At 47.3% G+C, this 25,836-nt stretch overlaps 1 protein-coding gene across 1 annotated transcript; it reads left to right on the forward strand.

Moving 5' to 3' along the window:
• Window positions 1-1,014: 1,014 nt before the first annotated feature.
• ALDH9A1 (aldehyde dehydrogenase 9 family member A1) lies at window positions 1,015-25,002 on the forward strand. The gene is made up of 11 exons (XM_036113589.2): window positions 1,015-1,251; window positions 3,314-3,459; window positions 7,637-7,766; window positions 8,613-8,747; window positions 10,053-10,249; window positions 10,915-11,055; window positions 13,080-13,268; window positions 13,507-13,594; window positions 17,702-17,843; window positions 21,249-21,361; window positions 24,302-25,002. The coding sequence occupies exons 1-11, from the start codon at window positions 1,071-1,073 to the stop codon at window positions 24,394-24,396; spliced, it is 1,557 nt and encodes a 518-aa protein (XP_035969482.1). The 5' UTR covers window positions 1,015-1,070; the 3' UTR covers window positions 24,397-25,002.
• The last annotated feature ends 834 nt before the right edge of the window (window positions 25,003-25,836 follow it).

Raw genomic sequence — 25,836 nt, forward strand, 5'->3', positions numbered from 1 at the left:
CTAGTTGTTTAAGACAAGAAGATATATGTGGTCCCTGTTATTCCATCATCACTGGAAACAGAAGTGTCAACACCCACTTCAGATGAGGACATGGAGGAGAGCAGATAAAACAGTACTACAGTCAAGGACTTAACATTCTCTGGGTTCTCTCAGATCTTTTTTTTCCTTCTTATCTTTATTGAGGTATAATTGACAAATATTGTATATATTTAAGGTGTACGACCTGATGTTTTGATATAGGTATACACTGTGAAATAATCACCACGATCAAGCTAATTCACCTGTGCATCTTCTCACATCCTTCTCATTTTCCGTGTGTGTGTGTATTTGTGTGTGTGTGTATGTGTGTGTCCCCATCCTTCTGACAAAGCGAGGGACTGACCTGGACCGCCTAGGAGCCTACGCCACCGAGTCTCCCAGACCCTGCCCCTCACCTGGAGGCCCTTAAGCTGGGATACGCCCCGGGGTGACGGGCATCCGTTCTCCCTGCCTCCCTGCAGCCCGGCCCCGCCCCTCCCCGCCGGCCCCGCCCCCGCCGGCCCGCCCCGCCCCCGCCGGCCCCGCCCCTCCCCGCCGGCCCCGCCCCGCCCCTCCCCGCCGGCCCCGCCCCGCCCCCGCCGGCCCCGCCCCGGCCCTAAGGGCCCCGCCACTCGCCCTGCCTCTCCACGGCCCCGCCCCTCCCCGCCAGCCCCCGCGGCCTCGCCTCTCTCCGTCAGCCCCGCGTCTCTCCCAGCTCCTCCCCGCCAGTCCCGCGGCCCCGCCTCTCCCCGTCAGCCCCGCCTCTCCCCCGGTTCTTCCCCGCCAGCCCCCGCGGCCCCGCCTCTCCCCGTCAGCCCCGCCTCTCCCCCAGCTCCTCCCTGCCAGTCCCGCGGCCCCGCTCGTCTCCGCGGCCCGGAGGGCTCTGCGGCTGGCCCCTTCTCTCCGCGGCCCCGCCCCTCCGCGCCAGCTCCGCCCCTGCCCGCGGCCCCGCCCTGCCCGCCCGGCCTCTCCCGGCCAGCCTCTCCTATCCCTTCGGTCCCGCCCCTCCCCGCCGCCCGAAACCTCTGCTCCCCGCGCTGCGTCCGGCTCCCATGTTTCTCCGAGCCCGCTGGGCAGCGCTCGCTCCGCTTCTCCGCACCCTTCGGCCTGCTCCTGCTGCGGCCATGAGCACTGGCACTTTCGTTGTGTCGCAGCCGCTCAATTACCGCGGCGGGGCCCGCGTGGAGCCGGCGGACGCCTCCGGCACCGAGAAGGCGTTCGAGCCGGCAACCGGTAACGGGACGGAGACCGGGCTGCGGGGCCTGGGCGGCGGGGGCCGCGGCGGTGCAGGGGGGCGGCGGCGGGGCCCGGGCGCGGGTTGGCGCTTCCCCGCCCCACTCGTGGAGGTGTCCTACTGCCCTGAACCTTCATTTAGTGCGTTCGGCAGACGTTTGCTGGGCATAAGTGAGTGACGGTGTGGAGAATAGAGTTGTATGTGCAGGCAGCTAAGGACTCCTGCAAACGCGAATGCATCTGGACAGGAACAGGAAGAGAGTCTAGAAAACTGGTAAAGCTGGTGAGTTGCGTCGCGGGGGGGATCGCGGGTCGTGCTACAACGGCCTGAAGAGAGTCTACAAAGCCACGGTGCGTGAGGTTGTGCCCCTGTTAGTTATTAATTTTTAAAGTTAGAACGGCAGTAATGTATTCAACTTTGTGCATAGGAAAGGATTAAAGGATTTCCAGAAGGACGCAGGTGAAAACATTAGTGCCGAGAATGAAGAAGCATGCACAGATGACTTTAAGCATGAATGAGGGCTTTGTTGCCATCTCCTAGCGTTAAAATATTTCTGTGCATGAATTAGAATTGGGAAAGGGAAAAAAGCCCAGCTTTTATCCAGTGCTTGAGGTTGCCAAATACCGTGCTGGGCCCTGGATTTGCGCTGAGAATTCTGAAGATCGCACAGCTAATGAGGAAGAGGTTTTGGTTTTGGTTTATGTTTGTTTTGCTGAGATTTATGGAATATTTGTGGGGAGAAAAATGTAAATGTTTTGTGCAAACCAGAATGGCAGGTGACCAGAGGGACAAAACTGGATTGCGAAGGACTGCAGAATTTAGGATTGATCCATTCCGCTAAACCACAGAGCAGTAGTAACCTTGTCAGAGCAGGAAGGGGCCCCAGGGATCAGCGGACTCTTCTGGAGGGAACATCCTCTCCACCCCCATCCCTGTAGTCCTACAGGAGAAAGAAAAATTGCTCTTTATTTTAATTACCTACAATGTGTGCAATCCTTAGCCACTGCCCTTACCAACTAGCTATTCAAATTTGTAACAAATTGCAGGCTTGTGAAGTCTTTCTGGAAAAAGCAGAGTCCCTGGAGTTCTTGGGGGATGGAAAAGGAACTGCCGATTTGGTGTACTTAAAGAATTCTTGTTGGTAGAGTCAGTCACAACCCTTGGGATGTGGGGTTCATATTTTGCACCAGGATAGGGAATAAGGTTGGAGTAAGAAAAGGAGAGACCGGACTTTTTTATTTTTGAGAAAAAAATTTTTTTTTTTAAGATTTTATTTATTCATTTGAGACACAGAGATACAGACAGAAAGAGAGAGCATGAGCAGGGGGAGAGGCAGACAGAGAGGGAGAAGCAGGCTCCCCGCTGAGCCAGGAGCCTGATGTGGGGCTTGATCCCAGGATCCTGGGATCATGACCTGAGCTGAAGGCAGACACTTAACCATCTGAGCCACCCAGGAGCCCCATGAGAAAAATTTTTTCTTGTGTTTAAGGATAGGTTTTCCTGATATTGCTGTTTATTAACCACACGCATGAAGCGTCTCAGTAGTATGATATGACTTATGTAGAACATAGACCAGTGATATCAAATCAGAGTTTATAACCCAGGGGACTGAGGACTTTCAACTTTGATTTCGCAAGACCCCTGAGATTCTCAAACATTGTTTTTTTTTTTTTTTTTTAAAGATTTTATTTATTTGACAGAGAGACACAGCGAGAGAGGGAACACAAGCAGGGGGAGTGGGAGAGGGAGAAGCAGGCTTCCCGCTGAGCAGGGAGCCCGATGCGGGGCTCAATCCCAGGACACTGGGATCACGACCCGAGCTGAAGGCAGACACTTAACGACTGAGCCACCCCAGGCGCCCCGAGGCGCCCCCTTTTGTTCGAATCCTAAAGGGTTCAGTCACCTCAGAACAGAGTTAAGAACTGTTGGTGTAGGGGTGGTCATGAAATCAAACCATAGCTGAAAACAAGAAGGGGGTCACTAAAAGGGAATTTGGATACACAGTACTTTCTTTAAATGGGGAGGCGACAGTTGGAGATAACACTGTGTTTCCGGTTATAGGCCGAGTGATAGCCACCTTCACTTGCTCAGGAGAGAAGGAAGTAAATTTGGCTGTGCAAGATGCCAAGGCCGCCTTTAAAATATGGAGTCAGAAATCTGGCATGGAGCGCTGTCGAATTCTTTTGGAGGCGGCCAGAATAATAAGGGTATGTTTCACTTTTTTTCTCTTTCAGAAATGTCCCCCTTGAGTTGCTCTGAGGGTTCCCTGTGATGGTTTGCAGTTAGACTTTGATGCTCTGTTAGGCGGTGCCTTTTTTATGAAATTGAAAATCATTTTCGCATGATTTCCTGGGTATCTAGGCCATGCTTTCTTTGAGTAATTGCCTTCTGGATCTTGGCTCTCTGTGACCTCTCCCTTGGCAGTTTGTCTTCTCCATCTTTGTTGTCATGTGTCCTTTGCAGCTTGTCTCCTTTTTTAACTCTGTGTACTTGTCCTGAACAGTTTATTTTTTCCTCTGATGACTCTTAAGTCTACTCTTCTTTTTTCAGGTACATTTTCTACCTTAATTACCTGGGAAGATGTCATAGATTTATAGATGTTCCCTTCTTAAAAAACAAAGTTAGGGGCACCTGGGTGGCTCAGTCAGTTAAGCGTCAGACTCTTTTTTTTTTTTTTTTTTTTTAAAGATTTATTTATTTCTTTGACAGAGACACAGCGAGAGAGGGAACACAAGCAGGGGGAGTGGGAGAGGGAGAAGCAGGCTTCCCGTGGAGCAGGGAGCCCGATGCGGGGCTCGATCCCAGGACCCTGGGATCATGACCTGAGCCGAAGGCAGACGCTTAACGACTGAGCCACCCAGGCGCCCCAGCGTCAGACTCTTGATTTTGGCTCAGGTTGTGGTCTTGGGGTTGTGGATTGAGCCCCGTGTCAGGCTCTGCACTCAGCGGGGAGTCTGCTTGAGATGCTCTCTCTCCCTCTCCATCTGCCCCTCTCCCCATCCTCCCTCTTGCTCGCATGCTCTCTCTCTCCCTCTCAAATAAATAAATAATCTTAAAAAAAAAACAAAGTTAAAACTTCTTGCAGTCTTTTTTTTAAATTTTATTTATTTTGAGTAATCTCTACACCCAACATGGGGCTCGAACTCATGACCCTGAGATCAAGAATCTGCATGCTTCACCGATTGAACCCCTAAACTTTTTACAGTCTTAAAAAGCAAAAGGACTAGAGATGCTTATTACAGAAAATTAGAAGGTTCAGAAGCATGTGCACCAAAATATGAATTGTGGTTATCTCTGAGTGGTAGAACTCTGGTGATTTTTGTTCTCACAAGTGTGTTAAGTCAGAAACTGTGACGTGTCTGAGAATTACCATACATACATATATATGTACACATATATAGTGACAGGAGACACGAGGCTTGCTGGATTAGAGGAAGATATGTTGTTTTTTTAAAGATTTTATTTATTTATTTGAGAGAGAGAGAGCACAAGCAGAGGGGAGGGGCAGAGGGAGAAGGAGGCTCCCCACTGAGCCGGGAGCCCAACGTGGGACTCGATCCCAGGACCCTGAGATCATGACCAGAGCCAAAGGCAGACGCCTCACCGACTGAGCCACCCAGGTGCCCCGAGAAAGATACAGCAAAATGCAGCAGTCAGGGCAGTACCTTAATACTAGTTTTCTGAGCTCCAGTCCCCACAGGGAGATGCAGTGAGAGCCACCGGTTACCCTGTCGCTTGCAGAGGTTGCACCCCAGGAGGGGAACCCTATGAGACTCAGTTTAGACAGGAGCTGCTCTCACGCCTGTGTCTGCTCTACCGTGGAGCAAGAGAGATGACTCACTAAGCAGATCGCCTCCAGGGTTCAGGGGGGAAGGTGTTACCAGCTTTATTACCCTGGAAAGTAAGCAGGTGTCTCCAGAAATGGGAAGCAGCGAGCTTTCCATCTGCACATCTCTCCAGGCACCTCTGTCTTTAGGCAGACACCGAGTCTGCCTTCCAGGGCCTCTGCCTCTCAGCCTGCCGGTGTCCTCTGCTCGGAAAGCCTGGGCCACACAGAGATGAAGCAGTGTTCATGGAGGATTTCCTCCCAACTATTTTCCTCTGTCGTTAAAAAATTATTTTGAATTAGGTAGCCCAAAAGTGGTAACTCAAGCAGATAATTTATTATTTTAGTTTGTGTTTCACTTTTTCCTAGTGGATAAGCATTTAGGGTTTTGTGTCCTCTTAAGAATTGGCCCCTTTGGTGCCTGGGTGGCTCAGTCAGTTAAGCATCTGCCTTCAGCTCAGGTCATGATCCCAGGGTCCTGGGATTGAGCCCCACGTCGGGCTCCCTGTTCAGCGGGGAGCCTGCTTCTCCCTCTCCCTCTGGTGCTCCTCATTCCTTTGTGTAGGCCCTGATTTCCATGTGGTGTCATATTTTTTCTGCTTGAAGAAATTTCTTTAGCATTTATAGTGCAGGTTCGCTGGTGATGTTCTTTCAGCTCTGGTGTGTCTGAAAGTCTTCATTTTGCTTTGTCTTTTGAAAGAATTGTAGGTATATAATTCTAGGTTGATGGTTTTTTTTCAGTGCTTTAACTTAAAATTAGGAAGTTCTAACTGAATTTCTGCCCCCTGTTCTGTCTCTCCTCAGGGCCTCCAGTTACACAGAGACTGGGCGGCTTGAAGCTCTCCTCTAGCAACTGATGCTCTGTTCATTTTTTTCCCATTTTTTTTTTCTCTGTGTGTCTTAGTTTGGGTAATTTCCAGGGTTATCTAATAATTGAAAGAAAACTTACCTCTTGGTTCACAGTGCCTGACCTACCCAGATTATCTTCTGATCTTATCTAAGATGTTTGTACGGGCCGGGAGGCCATTGATATTGTGGGCAAAGGTCTGAAGTGTGCCCTAAATGTGTGAGGGGGCAGGGAGTGGTTAGTCCAGTGCACTGGGGGTGGTTAGAACGGCTGACCGGCGTTGGGCCCGTGGCGACAGAAGTCCTTATCTCCTGCCTGGGTCTGAGAGCACAGGGTCTGGGCCAACTTATTTAGAATTTACTAACTTCCTGTTTTAAAAATCGGTTTCGTGAAGGCAGAGACTGGATCCATATGTTTTTTATCGTAGCGATGAAGGTGGAATGACTCACTCAAAACTCTTGATGGCTCTGGCCTTTATGGAAGCATAGCGTGTTCAGATCTCACGGTCCGACTTTCCCAGTGATTTTTATATTCCTCCCCTCTTCTCTCCCGAGGTGTGTACTGTGGGTACGGGCTCGTGATATTTGTGGTTGCCATTTCCTTTTGCTTCTGGTCTGCCTCCCCGCTTATCAGGTTTCATAAGACAGCGCTGCATCTTGTCAGTTTTCAATGCACCTTTTATGTATGTCCAGATGTTCACCCTCTTGTTTATTTTTACACTGGATCCATAATAGCCAACGTCCACTTTTACACGCTCTGTTCATTCAGCTCTTTCATCTTTGGGACAAAGAAAGGCATTATTTAGCTTTTCTCTTTAGGCCAGTTTCCCAAACCTTTCCATTCCATCCCTGGACCATCTCCAGCATCTCTGAGTCATGGAGGCTACAACTGGGACAGTATTTAAAAAGAGAATTGATGAGTACTGACCATTAGAAGGTAATTATCTTGTGATTTTCACATGCTGCTTGTCTTTGGGTGATTTAAAGCCATGCGTGTATATAACCTCTTACCTGACAAATATGTGTTTGGCGATTGCTTACCCTTTCCGTAATGATGCCTGTCTCTTACTCTATACATGCAAACACATTATGTGCACGTGTGTACGTGTTTATACACGTACACATATATAACATTCACTTCGCAAACCATTCCTTTTCTTATAAGTTTTTTTTTTTTAAAGATTTTATTTATTTATTTGAGAAAGAGAGCGTGCGCATGAATGGGGTGAAGAGCAGAGGGAGAAGCAGGCTCCCCGCTGAGCAGGGAGCCCGACGTGGGGCTCGATCCCAGGACCCCGGGATCATGACCTGAGCCGAAGGCAGACACTTCACCGACTGACTCACCCAGGGGCCCCATCAAACCATTCCTTTTCTAATCGACCTTGAAACGGGGTATGGGTCTTAAATCTGTGACGATTAACTTGAGGGGAGACCAGGGCTCTGTTCCGCAGTAAGCTTTTTCTCTCTTCCAAATATAACAGCACCACTCCTTTCATTTAAAGTGCAAGCTGTTTCACTAACATAACATAATAAAATAAAATTTAAAAAAAAGTACATTTCCCTGAACACCAATTAGGTTGAGCACCTTCTAAAAAAAAAAAAAAAATGCAAGCTGTTTCTATTTTTAAAAATTGTGTGATGTAGTCTGAGTGTTGAATATGTTGAGGTGTCTGGTAATATGTCTTAAATCTAGTCTTCTGTTTTACCCGAAGGAACGGAAGGATGAACTTGCCACTGTGGAGACCATCAACAATGGCAAGTCCATCTTCGAGGCCCGCTGGGACATGGACACTTCATGGCAGTGTCTCGAGTACTATGCGGGCTTGGCTGCATCCATGGCTGGTGAGCCCTGGCCTGGCCTGGGAGCAGGTGGCCGGGAGGCAGAAGAGCAGATCCTAGTGGTGAAGGAGAGAGATTTGGGGATTAAGACAGACCTGGGTTAAAAATCCTGGTTTTATCACTCTCCGCGTGGGTGACCCTGAGAATTACTTTATCTTTCCTTATTGAAACTGTCTTCGTGCGTTATCATAACGATTAAATGAGAAAATATACGTAAAGCACTCAGCATGGTACCTGAGCTTCAGGCCAAGTTGTTAAAAAACCAGTTCTTGCAAGAGTCAGTAAGCGTTATATTTACTAGTTCCACCCAGTTAAGTTAGCAGAAAAGGTTTTGTTTTGTTTGACTCTGTGAGGTTTACAGTAGTTGGTGTTGGATGGTCACCAGCACCCAGCAGGGCAGTGGGGAGCCAGAGTCTGAGGTTTGGGTCCTACACTTCCATCTTGTTTCCTTTAAGTTATTATCTGCTAGACGCTCTAAGGTTTTAGAGGATTATATTAAGTCAAGTGAACACAGGTTTGAGGGACGGGTAGGATTCTTTATCGGAGAGGATGTGCAGAGGCGTGCACGCAAGGCTAGAATGAACATTAGAGCGGAGACGGAGCGCTGGCGTATTGGGGACAGTGAGGAGGCCAGGGTCAGCGGGGAGGCCGGGGTCAGCGGGGAGGCCGGGGTCAGCGGGGAGGCCGGGGTCAGCCGGGAGGCCGGGGACAGCGGGGAGGCCAGGGTCAGCGGGGAGGCCGGGGTCAGTGGGGAGGCCACCAAGTGTGGTACAAGCTGAGTAGGGCTGTTGGCGGAGTCTCTGGAAAGGCAGTCCTGCATTCTCTGCGACTCTTCTGTTTCCCCCTTAGGCGAGCATATCCAGCTCCCAGGCGGATCGTTTGGCTATACCAGAAGAGAACCGCTTGGCGTCTGTGTGGGAATAGGCGCGTGGAACTACCCCTTCCAGATCGCCTGCTGGAAGTCGGCGCCAGCCTTAGCATGTGGTGAGAAAGAATGGCTCTTCCATGTGGGAGCCGTCTGCTCTCGCCCCATTCTCTGCCTCTCACCTGTCCGTGCCCGTGCACACACACACATACGCACTCATTCACACACTCATACTCTACAGCAGAAGGGGCCTGCCTTGGGACACCTGAAGCCTCAGAGGACGGGCGTCCCCCACTACCCTGCCGCCTCGGAACCTGACAGCTTAGCGCACGCACACGGATTGCTTCTATGTTATTCCCACTGTTATTTTTATTTTTTTTAAAGATTTTATTTATTTATTTGAGAGGGAAAGAGAGCACAAGCAGGGGGAGCTGCAAGCAGAGGGAGAAGCAGGCTTCCCGCCGAGCAGGGAGCCCAATGTGGGACTCGATCCCAGGACCCCGGGATCATGACCTGAGCCGAAGGCAGCCGCTTAACCGACTGAGCCACCCAGGCGCCCCATTCCCACTTTTATTTATCTAATTTATTTTTGTTATGGAAAGGAAGACCATTAATTTTGGCCTTGGAAGCCTGATTTCTTACGGTCACATTGATATAGATTTGTGCTCCTTATAAGTTCTCCTTTCTGCACAAAAATTGTGGGATGATTTCTGTGGAGGGAGTCGCACTCAAGTTTGGCTTCACTTAAGAAGCAGAAGATAAACTTTGTCCTTCTTAAGACAAATGATAAACAAGGCTCCCATTAGAGAAACTTGGGCTGGCTGACTGAAGAAGTTTTCTCATACTATTTAAAGAGGAGTCGGTGGGAAAAGATGATTTATTGTATCTTAGGAGAAAAAATCCTGAGGTTAAAGAAAGCACCACGGTTGGGCCACTGTGTTGAAATGCAGCTTTCCTCGTGTTGCCGCTTCGTGTCCTCCTGCTTTTTGCAAGTTCCCGTGTGAGGCAGAGACAGCTGCGACAGAAGGACTAGAACTAAGTCACTAGCTTTGGAGACTCATCAAAATGAACCGTTCTGGTCTTCCTTTCAACTTCTCTAAAGTGGGAGTGAGCGCACCGCTTCCTCCTTCTGTGGCACGTGTTAAATGAGATCATAGCTGTGGAAAGGTCTGGAAATGCGGGTGTAAGGTGTTCCTGGTTGAGACTGGGCGGGTGCGTGGCTTGGGATCTGCTCATTGCGAGAAGCCAAGGTGGGGAGAACAAGCTGGGTTTACTTACTTGTACCAGTGCGGGTCTAGGAGGTGATGGGGGGGTGGACAGGAAACACTTGGAGCTGCTCTTGGCTTGTCCTCCTGTCCCGCCCTGTGCTCAGAGGATCGCCGGTCTTAAGCGGTCTTCTGTGCTCGCGTCTCGGGTTTGCGCAGGTAACGCCATGGTCTTCAAGCCGTCTCCCTTCACGCCGGTGTCGGTGCTGCGGCTGGCCGAGATCTACACGGAGGCCGGCGTGCCCCCCGGGCTCTTCAACGTGGTTCAAGGAGGGGCGGCCACGGGCCAGTTTCTGTGTCAGCATCCTGACGTGGCCAAAGTCTCCTTCACCGGGAGTGTGCCCACCGGCTCGAAGGTAACGAAACCAGTATGGGTCCCCACAGATGGCGGTGTCGGGCCTGCCCAGAGTACATGTCGGAGGCTTACCTTCCGATCTTACCCAGCTTGTGCTGGGAGGGAGGCCGTGGGAATCGGGACAAGGATCTGAAGCGCGCTTTGGACGTGTGAGCGGGGAAGGAAGTGGAGTGGAATGATCAGAACATTAGGCTGGCAGTCGGTCCCCGAGGGGATGGAAGTCATCTTCTCCCCGTGTCTCCGAGCGCGGGGTCTGGGCTGCCACTTGGGTCCTTGGTGTCTGAGCTCCTCTGTGGCAGCCACCTCAGAAGGAAGGGTGCTCGCTCAATTTATTTCCGAGGTACTGTTTTGACCTTAACTAACTGTCAGCCTTGAACACAGTAATAGTAAGAGAAGAGTTTCCGCCTGTGACACGTGAATGAACGGTAGTTTCAAAATGCATTCCCTCCTCAGTAAGAGTATCTTTCCCAGAAAGTCAAGTGCAGTCCTGTGGATTCTCTTAAGGGTTCTGGAAAAGGATAGGTAGACGAAAGGGCAAAGTCCCTGACAAGACAAGGCTGCAGGTCCTTCGTAGTTCAAGATGCCTGGAGGCTCAGGTTCTAGCTGATGTAGCATGAGGTTTTACCTGCGTGACGCTTCTCAATGTGTTTGTTCTTGTTCTGTAAGATCATGGAGATGTCAGCCAAAGGAATCAAACCTGTCACATTGGAACTGGGAGGCAAATCTCCCCTGATCATCTTCTCCGATTGTGACATGGAGAACGCTGTGAAGGGGGCGCTGATGGCCAATTTCCTCACGCAAGGCGAGGTATGCACCCGTCCCTGGCAGGTCTCAAAGGAATCTCGCCCCTTCATCGAACAGCATGTTTTAAAGCTTTCTGTTTCGAAGTAATTTCAGACTTACAGAAGCGTTGCCCAGATAGTGCAAAGAGTTCGTTTGTATCTTTGAGCCACGTTTCTCAAATGTTAACATTTTATCACATTTCCTTTGTCATTCTGTTTCTCTTTCTATACATACATATGCGTGTTATCTTTTTCTGAACGGTTTGAAAGTTGCAGACATAAGATCTGTAACTTTTACATTTCTGTGTGTATTTTCTAGAAACAAGTGCATTCTCTTTTTTTTTTTTTTTTTTTATAAAAGACTTTATTTATTTGACAGAGAGAGACACAGTGAGAGAGGGAACACAAGCAGGGGGAGCGGGAGAGAGAGAAGCAGGCTTCCCTCTGAACAGGGAGCCTGATGTGGGGCTCGATCCCAGGACCCTGGGATCGTGACCTGAGCCGAAGGCAGACGCTTAACAACTGAGCCACCCAGGCGCCCCACAGTGCATTCTCTTATGTAAGCACGGTGCACTTAGTAAAATCAATAACCTCGTATGGAGTATACGCACTCTGCAGCCCCTATCCACATATTGTCATTTTTTAAAAAAGATTTTATTTATTTGAGAGAGAAAAAGAGAGCACAAGCAGGGGGAGCAGCAGGCTCCCCGCTGAGCAAGGAGCCCGATGCAGGACTCGATCCGAGGACCCCAGGATCATGACCTGAGCTGAAGGCAGACGTTTAACCGACTGAGCCACCCAGGCGCCCCACATGTTGTCACTTGTTTGACATTAGTCCTTTTAGCAAACTAAACAAAAACACAGTTTCTTTCTTCTGGTCCAAGACCGAATCCGGGAAGGTGTGTCGCCTTTAGTTGTTGTGTCCGCATAGCCTCCTTTAGTCTGGAACAGTCAGCTCTTCAGTTAGTCTTATCTTTCAGGACCTTGACATTTTTGAAGAATACAAGCTATTTATTTTGTAGAATGTCCCTCATTTGGGGTCTGTCTGGTGTTTCCTTTGGTAAGATTTGGGTTATGTGTTTGGGGCAAAAAAACACCACAGAAGCGATGTTGTGTCCTTCTCAGAGGTGCTGTTGACCCTGCCGAGGGTGGGTGTTCGTCGGGGGAGACGCGTCACGTAGCAGACAGTGCGACAGGATTCTCTACCTCCTCAGCTCTCCCCCACTAGTCTTAACACCCTTGGATGATTTTTGCTGGAAACAGTTTTATGATGGGGGTTCCCAAATGGTGATTTCCCAATTCCGTTCTTCTACATTTATCAGTTCACTCTCCACTGTGAGAAGGAACTTTTCCTTCTCTCGTGTTTTTTTCACTCATTTATTTTTATTATCACGGACCATGGATTCTTACTTTATTCTATGGATTACAATCCATTTACTATCATTATTTATTCTGATGCTCAGATAATTGCCAATTTGGCTCATGGCAGCTCCCGTGACCTTTTGATATGTGTTCATTATTCTGTGAGCATCAGTACTTGGCTCTGTTTTTGGACTTTGTATCTATAGTTCTGATAGCATTTGAACAGTATCTGTGCTCACGTTCTACGGGAGGATCTAAATGGTCATGACTGGTGATTTTAGAGACAGATGTTCACTGTGAAATGCTTCAGGCTTTTATTAGGCTCAAGCCCTTAGTGCTTAAGTCTATTTTTGCTTTCCTGTCCCCTCCTACTCTCTAAATACACGGCCCCATTGAGCCTCTTGACAGGAGGCAATAGGAGAGCTCGTGTGACTCATGTGGATCTATGAATGGCCTTAAGGAAATGTAAACAAAAAGCCAGAACTTTCTTCTCGAAGGGCAGGCAATTTCTTTGCTGATAGGGTGGTATGTCCACAATTCCATGTGTGATTCTGTTCAGGATGGGGATAATTTTTAGAGCTGGAACTAACCTTTTAAAAAGGTATACTGTCTCTTTTCAGATTAAAGTTGGATTCTTCCCTCTTTTCCTTTTTCCTTCCTACATACACATTTGTGTCTGTCCTTCAGGTTTGTTGTAATGGCACAAGAGTATTTGTGCAAAAGGAAATTCTTGATGAATTTACAAGAGAAGTAGTGAAACGGACCCAAAAGATAAAAATCGGAGATCCCCTTCTGGAAGATACGAGGATGGGTCCCCTCATTAATCGCCCACACCTGGAGCGAGTCCTTGGGTTTGTTAAGCTGGCAAAGGAGCAGGTGAGAAACAAATAGAAATAGGATGGGGCGAGGGGGAGGGGAATTATTCCACGTTCCTTGCTGGGTGCACTTTTCCTGTGCTAATACCTGCTTGGCTCACGATGTCCTCAGCTGTGTTCTGCTGCGTACCTGCAGTGGGCTGACTAGGTGTCTGCTCAGGACACACTGAACGTTTCAGGGGTGCATATCAGGGTTGTGTGTTTAATAGAAACTATGCATTCTTCTTCTCTTTGGGCAGGGTGCGAAAGTGCTGTGCGGTGGAGACATACATGTACCCGAAGATCCCAAATTGAAGGATGGATATTACATGAGACCTTGTGTACTGAGTACGTCCTCTTCTTGTTTGCTTTTAAACAGTTTGAAATAAATGTTAGATAGAAAAGTGTATTTATAAAATACGTATATGGTATGAAGCAAGTGTCAGTAAACAGTGTCCCCACTGCTCAGACTTAAGGAGTAGAAGTTCTTCCTTACCTCCCATGTGCCCTTCCTCTTGGACAGCAGTGTGCTTTAGTTTACCTGAGACTTAACTGGGTCGACACCTGTTGTTCTGGAAGCAAGGAGCTCAAAAAAAAAAAAAAAAGAAAAGAAATGGTAGTGCATGTTTGATAAAACAATTAATGAATTTCTTTTCTCAGGAAAGTTGCTGAAGAATATGTTTTTCTTTGAACGATATGTCATCAATATAATAAAACCAATTTGTCAGACAATCTGGCGATATTTAAAAAATTTTGTAGTTTAATAGTTTTTAGCACCTCTTTTCAATCTTAAACATCTCCTGGTTTGGACAGGCAAGTGTATGGTCATCCCGCTGTCTTCGACCCTTTTACTTCCCCCCTCCCTCAGAGGTGCCCACTGCTCTAGGTAATGTTATTTTCGTGCTTCCCTCTGTTATTTTACAATGTATCTTAGTATCCCTATAAAAATATTGGTAGTTGCACTGCTGTTCAACATAGTACTAGAAGTCCAATCAGACAACAAAAATAAAAGGCATCCAAATCGGCAAAGAAGAAGTCAAACTCTCACTCTTTGTGGATGACATGATACTCTATGTGGAAAACCCAAAAGACTCCATCCCAAAATTGCTTAAACTCATACAGGAATTCAGCAAAATGGCAGGATATAAAATCAGTGCACAGAAATCTTTGCATGTCTATACACTAACAATGAGATAGAAGAAAGAGAAATTATGGAGTCGATTGCATTTACAATTGCACCAAAAACCATAAGATACCTAGGAATAAGCCTAACCAAAGACACAAAGGATCTGTACTCCGAAAACTATAGAACACTCATGAAAGAAATTGAGGAAGATACAAAGAAATGGAAAAACGTTCCCTGCTCATGGACTGGAAGAACAAATATTGTGAAGATGTCAATGCTACCTAGAGCAATCTACACATTCAGTGCAATCCCTATCAAAATACCATCCACTTTTTTCACAGAGCTGGAACAAATAATCCTAACATTTGTATGGAACCAGGAAAGACCCCGAATAGCCAAAGGAATGTTGAAAAAGAAAACCCAAGCTGGTGGCATCACAATTCCAGACTTCAAGCTCTACTACAAAGCTGTCATCATCAAGACAGTATGTTACTGGCACAAAAACAGACACATAGATCAGTGGAACAGAATGGAGAGCCCAGAAATGGACCCTCAACTCTGTGGTCACCTAATCTTCAACAAAGCAGGAAAGAATGTCCAATGGAAAAAAGACAGTCTCTTCAACAAATGGTGTTGGGAAAATTGGACAGCCACATGCAGAATAATGAAACTGGACCATTTCCTTACACCACACACAAAAATAGACTCAAAATGGATGAAAGATCTAAATGGGACACAGGAATCCATCAAAATCCTAGAGGAGAACACAGGCAGCAACCTCTTTGATCTCAGCCGTAGCAACTTCTTGCCAGACATGTCTCCAAAGGCAAGGGAAAAAAAGGCAAAAATGAACTACTGGGACTTCATCAAGATAAAAATCTTTTGCACAGCAAAGGAAATAGTCGACAAAATCAAAAGACAACTGACAGAATGGGAGAAGATATTTGTAATGTCTTACCAGATAAAGGGCTAATACCCAAAGTCTATAAAGAACTTAATCAAACTCAACACCCAAAGAACAAATAATCCAATCAAGAAATGAGCAGAAGACATGAACAGACATTTCTCCAAAGAAGACATCCAAATGGCCAATAGACGCATGAAAAAGTGCTCAATGTCACTCGGCATCAGGGAAATACAAATCAAAACCACAGTGAGATACCACCTCACACCAGTCAGAATGGCTAAAAATCACAAGTCAGGAAACGACATGTTGGCGAGGATGTGGAAGAAGGGGAACCCTCCTACACTGTTGGTGGGAATGCAAGCTGGTGCAGCCACTCTGGAAAACAGTATGGAGGTTCCTCAAGACATTAAAAATAGAGCTACCCTACGACCCAGCAATTGCACTACTGGGTATTTACCCCAAAGATATAAATGTAGTGATCCAAAGGGGCACATGCACCCCAATGTTTATAGCAGCAATGTCCACAATAGCCAAACTATGGACAGATGAATGGATAAAGAAGAAGTGGTCAATATATGTAATGGACTATTACTCAGCCATCAGAAAAATGCAGTCTTGCCATTTGAAATGACAGGGATAGAACTAGAGGGTATTATGCTGAGCAAAGTAAGTCAATCAGAGTAAGACAATTATCATATGATCTCACTCATATGTGGAATTTAAGAAACAAAACAGGAGCATAGGGGTAGGGAGGGAAAAATGAAATAAGACAAAACCACAGAGGGAGACAAACCATAAGAGACTCTTAATCATAGGAAACAAACAGGGTTGCTAGAGGGGAGCAGGGTGGGGGAATGGGGTTAACTGGGTGATGGACATTAAGGAGGGATGTAATGAACACTGGGTGTTATATAAAACTGATGAATCACTGAACTCTACCTCTGAAACTAATAATACACTATATGTTAATTAATTGAATTTAAGTTAAAAAATAGTAAAAAAAAAATCAGTTTCACAGGCTTTAAAAAACTATATACAGATTGAATTATGTTTTGTAATTCCTTACATCTTGTCTAGAAGATAGATCCAGCTGATCTTTGTCCCTAAGGTTGACAGCTGTGTCCATTTTCAGCACTTGATTATCTGATGCATTTTAACCTTTAGCCCTCGCTAAAAAAAGATCCACTGAGGTTTGAAAGCTATGAACCTAGCATCCATACCATGGATTAGCTTGTACTTATTAACTGAATAGGAAAAGCTTACAATATATTTTTAGATACAAATAAAAAATATAGATTAAACAATAGTGTGTATGGTATAAACCCAGATGTATTAAAAAACAAGTGTATGCATAAGAAAAAGAAGGAATGGAGTATTCATCGTAATGTTAATAGGGTTGCTGGGTTTAAAGGTGATTTTTATTATACTTGGTACATTTCTTTGGTTGCTGGGATTAAAGGTGATTTTTATTATACTTGGTACATTTCTGAATATTCCAGATTTTTCACAGGGAATATATATTTTACAATTAGGAAAAAAAAGTTAAACAAGCTGTGAACCTAGGCAAAGAACAGGGAGCTAACTGAATCACTTTATTCTAGTGATTCTGAAAGCCTGGTTTGTGATCCATGACGTCAGTGCCACTTGGAAAACCTGTTAAATTAGGGGCCGATTCCTGGCTCCTGCCCTAGACCCCTCAATGTAACTCTCAGAGTGGGGCCCAGCGATCTGCTTTTCAATAAACCCCCAATTAATTTTTATTCATATTAAAGTTTGAGAGTCTGGGTTAACTTTAGATTCCTTAAGATTTGGGGGCTAAACTACAGTGAGTGTTCCATTTCAGACAGGAACCTTTCCTTCCCTCGCCTGCCACCTGTTACTTCATGCCCGCATCACCTTTGAGTCTCCGACATAGAATTCATTGCATACAGGGCCATGCAGTGTTACCAACCTGCAGGAGATAATAAAATATTTCCTGGGACTCTTGGGTAGTGATTGTCCTGAATAATTTAATATTCTGGCTAATCGTTTCCCTAAATGTCGTATGTGGATTACTAGTTTTCAGAGAATTAGAACATAATGAACTATCCTTAAGCACAACCTAAGAGTTATTTATTACATCTTTAAGATAGTTCAGGTGTCCCCAAAGTACAGTGTGACATACAGGTGACCAGAGTGCTTTTTGTACTTTGTATATACACAAGCTCTGAACAACTTTTTAAGAGAACGTAGACTTGCCATCTTTGTAGATACGTGAGGATTGGTTTTCAGACTCTGGCTGATATGCAGCCGATGTTTCGAGTAGGGTTCTCAAGGCGTTCTTATGGCTGTGTATTTCAGCGCTTACTGTGGAAAAGACATTTTCAAGCACCAAGCACGATCATTCCTTCACTGATGTTTGACTCTATTACGATGTTTGCAGCTAATTGCAGAGACGACATGACGTGTGTGAAAGAAGAGATCTTTGGACCAGTTATGTCCATTTTACCATTTGACACTGAAGCTGAGGTTCTGGAAAGAGCCAATGATACCACTTTTGGCTTAGCAGCTGGTGTCTTTACCAGGTATGTGGGGAAGGACACTCAGGCAGCTTTGCAGGAAAAGGGGACGGATGCCGGGTCTGCCCAGAGAGGCCACTGCTCTCATTTCCTCTCTGGAGTTGACATGTTCATCAGCATTTTCTGCCTGCTCCAGGTGAGGTCCAAAGGTGCCCGAGTAGCATCTCGTAGTTTGCCCTGAATGGCCAGAGCCCCTGCTGTTGAGTTTATTTATTTTTCTTTTTTTTTTATTCTTTAATTTTTTAAATATTTTATTTATTTATTTATTTGGCAGAGAGAGAGAGAGCACAAGCAGGGGGAGCGGCAGAGGCAGAGGGAGAAACAGGCCCCCCACTAAGCAGGGAGCCTGATGTGGGACTTGATCATAGGACCCCGGGATCACGACCTGAGCCAAAGGCAGGCACTTAACACACTGAGCCACCCAGGTGCCCTATTTGTTTTCTTAAAAGATTTTTTATTTACTTATTTGAGAGAGAGAGAAAGAACGAGTTGGGGGGGCAGAGGGCAAGGGAGAAGCAGGCTCTCCACTGAGCAGGGAGCCTGATCAGGGCTCAATCCCGGACTCCAGGACCATGACCTGAGTCGGCAGACGCTCAATCAACTAAGCCACCCAGTGCCCCTGCTGTTGAGTTTAAGATTTTTTTTTTTGAGAGAGAGTCAGCGAGAGAGAGATCACAAGCTGGAGGAGGGGCAGAGGGAGAGGGAGAAGCAGGCTTCCCGCTGAGCAGAGAGAGAGCCCGATGCGGGGCTTGATGCCAGGACCCTGGGATCATGACCCAAAGCCGAAGGCACTCGCTTAACCGACTGAGACACCTAGGCGCCCCCTGCTATTGAGTTTAAATTGAGGTTTATTTTATTTTATTTTTTTTTAAGATTTTATTTATTTATTTGACAGAGAGAGACACAGTGAGAGAGGGAACATAAGCAGGGGGAGTGGGAGAGGGAGAAGCAGGCTTCCCGCGGAGCAGGGAGCCTGATGCGGGGCTCGATCCCAGGACCCTGGGATCATGACCTGAGCCTAAGGCAGACGCTTAAGGACTGAGCCACCCAGGCGCCCCTAAATTGAGCTTTAAACAGTGTTGATGAACATTCTATCCTATTTCATTCATTCATTGGACAAATATTTAAGGTCCTGATCTATGTGAAGCATCAGGTTGGTGCCTATTGAAAACCTACATGTCAAGGAATTTAGAAACCTATAAGCATATAAACACTGGGCAGTATTCTTCAAAAAGGTGATTTTCCGTGGCTTTAGAGTAATTCCTAATTGGAATGTGTTGTAAAATATGTAGGCCTTTTTTCAGTTGTTGCATATTTAGACTGTTGTTTCCAGTTGTAACTCTTGTAAGTAAAATTGTGATTAAGATCTTTGTACATAGGGGCTGCAAAACCGAGTGGAAGGCAAGGCACAGAGATTTCCCATTTACCCACCCCCCCACCTGCCATCATCAGTGTCTCCCACCCGAGGGTACATTGGTTGTAATTGATGAACCTACATACTGTAATTGCCCAAAGACCACAGTGACGTCAGGGCTTACTGTCGGTGTTGTACACCCCGTGGACTTGCACAGCGGTATCCACCGTTAGGGTAACACGCTGAGTAGTTTCACGGCCTGTCAGTCCTCTCTGAGGAGCTGCTTTCTCGCTGTGAGGACTGAATGCGTTGTCTCTGCTCTTGCTTTGCCGCCGCAGGACGGACGGAGGCACTCACAAAGGGTGACTCGATATGTTGCTACTGTTTTAACAGCTTTACAGGATAATTCATGTACCGTACAATTTACCCACTGTTTTGCAGTGTATTTACAGAGTTGTGCAACCATCACCATAATCTAATTTTAGAACATTTTCATCGTCCCACGAACATGAGCAGCCATTCCTCATTCTCCCCTCCCCCCAGGCCCTGGCCACCCCTAATCTACTTGCTCGCTCTACAGATTTGCTTATTCTGAATATTTTATGTAAATGGAATCCTACAGTATGTGGCTTTTTGTGACTGGCTTCTTTGACTTAGCGGCATGTTCTCACGGGTCTTTATGTTGTAGCAGGTGTCCGTACTTTATCCTATTCCCGAATAATATTCCATTGCATGGATACATCTTGTTCATTCACCTGGTGGACGTTTGGATTGCTTCTACTTTTTTGCTATTATGAATAATGTCTCTGTGGACACTTGTATCTGAGTCTCTGTGTGGCTGTTTCATTTCTGCCCGTGGCCCATCCCTAGAAGTGGAACTGCTGGGTCATGTGGTGACTGTGCTTAGCTCTCTGAGGCACTGCTCAGCTGTTCCCCCAAGAGGCAGCACCGCCTCGCGTGCCCACCAGCAGCGTGGGGAGGGCCGGTTTCTCCGCATCCGCATCCCAGGCAGCCCACGCTACTGCGTGGCCTTTTGGTTTCCGCCATCCTGCTGGGTGTGAAGTGGTGTCTCAGTGTGGTTTTTTTTTTTTTTTAAGATTTATTTATTTAGGGGCGCATGGGTGGCTCAGTCGTTAAGCGTCTGCCTTCGGCTCAGGTCATGGTCCCAGGGTCCTGGGATCGAGCCCCGCATCGGGCTCCCTGCTCTGTGGGAAGCCTGCTTCTCCCTCTCCCACTCCCCCTACTTGTGTTCCCTCTCTCGCTATGTCTCTCTCTGTCAAATAAATAAATAAAAATCTTAAAAAAAAAAAAAAGATTTATTTAAGAGAGAGCATGAGCAGGAGGAGAGGGAGATGCAGACTCCCACTGAGCAGGGAGCCCGATGTTGGACTCGATCCCAGGACCCTGGGATCATGACCTGAGCCGAAGGCAGATGCTTAACCCGACTGAGCCACCCAGGTGCCCCTCAGTGTAGTTTTGATTTGCATTCCTCGAAGCTGTCTTTTTCATTTTCTCGATAGTCTCATTTGCAGTACAAAAATTGTAAATTTTGACCAAGTCTCATTCTGGTTTTTTCTTTTTGTCTGTTACTTTTGGTATCATGTCTAAGAAGGATTTATCTAACCCAGGGTCTTGAAGATTTATTCCTGTTTTCTTTGAAGAATTTTATGGTTTTTGCTCTGACATTTTAGGTCTATGAGCCATCTGAGTTCATACTTATATGTGGTGTAGAAAGGGATCGACCTTCCTACTTGCTGGACGTGTGGATGGTCGGCTCTTCCAGCACTGTTTGTTAAAAAGACTTTTTCTCCCCATCGAAGTGTTTGGCCTCCTTGTTGCTGCTGCTTATTTTATAGATGCTTTCGGATGAGACTCTAAAACTCAAGTCCTTCTCTCTTTTGCGGGGATGCCACAAGATTTTAAAACACATTGTGAGGAAATGAGTTGGCAATACTTTGAGACCTTTAGAACTGGTAGCCTAACTTTTCCTGTTAGAGCAGGAGCAAAAGGAACTATGAATAACCAGCACGTTTTGTTTCGGTTTTTTCCCTTCATAGGGACATCCAGCGCGCTCACAGAGTGGTGGCCAGGCTGCAGGCCGGAATGTGCTTCATTAACAACTACAATGTCAGCCCGGTGGAGCTGCCCTTCGGCGGATATAAGAAGTCAGGTGAGGGGCTGGCTGGCAAGTGCGAGAGCAAACTGGGTCTCTGGGGACATGGGGTGTCATTCAGATCCTATAGACCAGCTTCCCAAACATGGCCATGCATCAGAATCACCTGGGAAAGTGTCCTGATTCCTGGTCCTCCCCAGACCCACCACAACAGTCTCTGGGAATGGAAGCCAAGCAACTTTTTCCCCCCAAAAAAGCTCTCCAGAAGGTTCTGACGTGTATATAGCTTGTAAATGGCTGGTAGACATCTCGAAAAAGTTTATCTCGTGGGTAGAATTAGTTTTTCTTCACAGTCCGTGATTGCTGGAGGCATAAATCCACTCCCAGAGGTTCCATACTAGGGATGGTTATTGTCATCCCCTGTGGAGCATTTTTTTTTTTAATTAAAGATTTTATTTATTTATTTGAGAGAGAGGATGAGAGAGAGCATGAGAGAGGGGAGGGTCAGAGGGAGAATCAAACACTCTGCTGAGCGGGGAGCCCGATGCGGGAACTTGATCCTGGGACTCCAGGATCATGACCTTAGCCAAAGGTAGTCGCCTAACCAACTGAGCCACCCAGGCACCCTCACTGTGGATTTTTAAATTTTATTTTATTATTTTACGATTTTATTTTATTTTTTTATTTTAAGATTTTATTTTATTATTTTACGATTTTATTTTATTTTTAAGATTTTACTTATTACTTATTTGAGAGAGAAAGTGAGCATGAGCAGGGGAAAAGGGGCAGAGGGAGAAGCCGACTCCCCGCTGAGCAGGGAGCCCAATGTGGGGCTGGATCCCAGGACCCAGGATCATGACCTGAGCTGAAGGCAGACACTTAACGGACTGAGCCACCCAGGCGCCCCCACTGTGGAGTTTTTAGATGTAAAGTGGCTCTTACATCTCAGAAAGCATATATTAACTTGTTTTTAACAACAGTGACAGCCCCTAGGGTTACAACCAGAAATGTCCCTAAGCTGCTGCCCGTCGCTTACGTGGACTCGGTCCATCAGGCGTGCGTTACTGTAACGTAGCGCATGTGGAAGTCCAGTGTGAGGAGGAGCCTCGAGGCGTCCAGGATAGAGCCCTTGCTTCGAGGTTCTCTCTTTGGAGCTTATTGCCTGTAAATATTCCCTGTAATCTCCCATATCTTTCCCTGAAAATGGGTTTCGACTTTGTAGCAGCACCATGCTAAGAGCCTGACCCCTGGCCTCTTGGCCCGTATCTGTGGCCATCACAGTGTTGGCAAACATACAGACCCCGAGGAGACTGATGACATGATGGGTGTTAATCTGAGAGTTCGATTTACTATGTTTTGTTATTACCCTGGCATTCCCTGCTCATGCTCCACTGATCACCCTCGTCCCTGCACGGGGCCCAGAGGAGCTGGGCTCACAGGCACAGGATGCAGAGTGGGATCCAGGGCGCTGCTTTATTAAGACAGAACACTCGGTGCAGGGAAAAGTTTGGAATCTACAGCGTAGGCCTCAGAGGGCCCTCCTAGGCCAGCTTTCCCTTCCACAAATCGAAATGTTTGGATCCGTGCGCTCAGGCTTGTCTCATCTTGGATGAGAGAGAGACCGAAATGTGGCCAGATCTGAGGAGCAACAACCTGGACTAACCCACCCAACTAGCTCTGTGCTCAGAGGGTGTGGAAGGGGACAAAGGACCGAGCGAGGCCTTGCCAGAGCCATTGTAGGAAGTCACCTTTTGAATAGTGTCCCTGGAGACGTGGATGTGTGGGGACCGGGCCTTGCCCTTTGGAGGCAGAGCCTACCTAAGCCTGAGGCAGGGTGACAGGAAAGGCCAGGATGCTGTCCTTGTGATGTGTGACCTAGTGACCGGGCAGTGCTTGGACTTTGAGTAATCTGAGCTACCCGGAGAGTCCCCTGCTTTTGTGAGTTGGTGGGGTGTAAACAGCAAGCTGCTCTTAACAGATTTGGTGTAAGAAAAGGTTAAAAATTCTATTATGTAGAGTTAAGTTTTAGTGAGCACCAACTTGGGTTTTTTTTTTAGATTTATTTATTTATTTTAGGGGCGCCTGGGTGGCTCAGTCGTTAAGCGTCTGCCTTCGGCTCAGGTCATGATCCCGGGGTCCTGGGATCGAGCCTCGCATCGGGCTCCCTGCTCAGCAGGGGGTCTGCTTCCCCCTCTCTCTCTGCCCCCTGTTCCTCTTGCTTGTGCTCGCTCTCTCAAATATAAAAAAGATCTTTAGATATTTATTTATTTATTTTAGAGAGTGTGCATATGCGTGTGCACAAGTGGGAGGAGAGGTAGAGGGAGAGAGAATCTCAAGCTGACTGTGTTTTCCACATTTTGTTGCTAAGATGCCCTTCCCCATTTGGACCTATGCAATCAGATCTTTGTATCTCTATTAAGTTTCATAATCTCAAAGTTAGTCTAGAAGTTTAGCTTTTAAGCAGTAGAAGTAATCTTTTTTTTTTTTTTTTTTTTGAGAGAGCAGGACAGGGGCAGAGGGTGAGGGAGAGAGAGAGAATCTTACGCAGATTCCACGCCTAGCATGGAGCCCGATGTGGGGCTCAGTCTCATGACCCTGAGGTGAAATCAAGAATCGGGTGCTCAGCCGACGGAGCCACCCAGGCGCCCCAAGTTAGCACCAACTTTCGAAGGCGTCCTTCGATTGTTGTAGAGACTGCTTTCTCACTGGATAGGAAAGCCTGAACGTTTTCGGATCTCAGCCCAGAGCGGTAGATACCTAAGTTAAGATTCCTGCCGTAGAAATGAGACGTGGCTATTTCCTGGGCCCCCTCCCCGAAGGCCAGTGGGTCACCTCTCCCCATGCCTGGGTCCACAGCTGGTATGTGCAGTTGAGGACTTCGTCCCAAACCTTGTCCGCTGTGTGTTCCTCCCCCGGCTGGGGTCAGCGGGCCTGTCCTTGCCGGTCACCGTGACTTTTCAGTCACGTGGCTCATCCTCACCCCGCTCTTCCTTTCAGGGTTCGGCAGAGAGAATGGCCGCGTGACAATCGAATATTATTCACAGCTGAAGACTGTGTGCGTGGAGATGGGTGATGTGGAATCTGCCTTTTGAGAACGTGTGGCATGGCCAGGTGTGCAGCGAGGCCTGATCTCGATAGAGGCCCAACGGCTGCCTTCCGTTCCAAACCCGGAATTGTGTCTCTCGGGATAAGAGGATGGCTCGGTGTCCTTCTTCATGTCTCAGTCCCTTTCTTAATTGAAAATGTGCCTAAGTGCCTTTTAGAAACTAATCAAGGAAGTTGTGATTGTGCTCAAAGCCAATGTTTGTGAAATCTTTAACACCCTTCTGGAGAACAGGGAGAGGGACCAGGATTATGCTTCTCCCACAGATCTGACTCCCTGACAATGCTCAAAGAACTGGCTCCTGGTTAAGTTCCTGGTGGAGTCCGTAGAGAACATTTTCTGCTCGTTGACATTTTAAAGCTCTGGGCCCTTGTCATTCCATTGAGAAAGGCGATGGTCGGGATCGCAATGAGACAGGGTCACGTTCTGCGTGATGGTCACCTTGCCAGAGGAAGCACTTTGTTTCCACTCGGTGCTGGTGGAGGAAATCGACCTCCGACCCTTGCACGACAGACAGCCTGCTCTCTTTTTAAATGCACAGACTAGCCGTATGCTAGTGCAGCACACCGAAATGAAATAAATCGCACTGCTAATCCTTTCAGCTTCATGTTTTAAAATGAAGCCCATCTCCAGGGAATGCTAGTCCACAGAATAGGGCTGAAGTTCAGTGTGTAAGGCCGGGGATTTGTCCTTTGCACTCGGGACACAAGGATGGGCGTTCATTGCTTCATGAATGCTTATGGCCCGTGGGAACTTGCAGGCTTTGTGTCCTTCCCCATCCTGGCACGCAGTGCCTGTCTGCAGAGCTGTCAGACCACGGCGACTTCTCAGCCTTCACCCGGCCCCTTTCTCTGCCTTTTAGGGAAATAGTTATGTCCGTTAGCTGCATTAGTCAGGGTTGTCCAGAGACACAGTGCCATAGAATAGAATAAGGGAACAGGTAGGTAGATCTAAGGGAAGATTTATTCTAAGAATCAGCTCACATGATCATGGAGGCTGAGAAGGCTCCCCCTTCTGCCATCTGCAGGCTGGAGACCCAGGAAAGCAGGTGATGTGATCCAGTCTGAGTCTGAAGGCCTGAAAACCAAGGGGGCAGAGGGTCTAAGTCCCGAGTGCCAAGGCCTGAGAACCAGGAGTGCTGGCGTCCGAGGGCAGGAGGAGATGGAGGTCCCCGCTCAAGCAGAGATTGAACTCCCCCTTTCTCCATCTTTTAGTTCTGTCTGGGCCCTGAACAGGAGAGCCATCTGCTTTACACAGTTCACCAAGTGCTGATAACTTCTGGAAACCTCCTCACAGGCACACCCGGAAACCATGTTTTACCAGCCGTTTGGGCATCCCTTAGCCCAGTCAGTTTGGCACATGAAAGGAACCAACAGGGTAGCTAATTTAGTGGTCAAGGGTAAGGGGTAGTTCTCCCTACGGGGCCCTC

The sequence above is a fragment of the Halichoerus grypus genome, chromosome 7 (assembly GCF_964656455.1).
Source record: "Halichoerus grypus chromosome 7, mHalGry1.hap1.1, whole genome shotgun sequence".
Lineage (NCBI taxonomy): Eukaryota > Metazoa > Chordata > Mammalia > Carnivora > Phocidae > Halichoerus > Halichoerus grypus.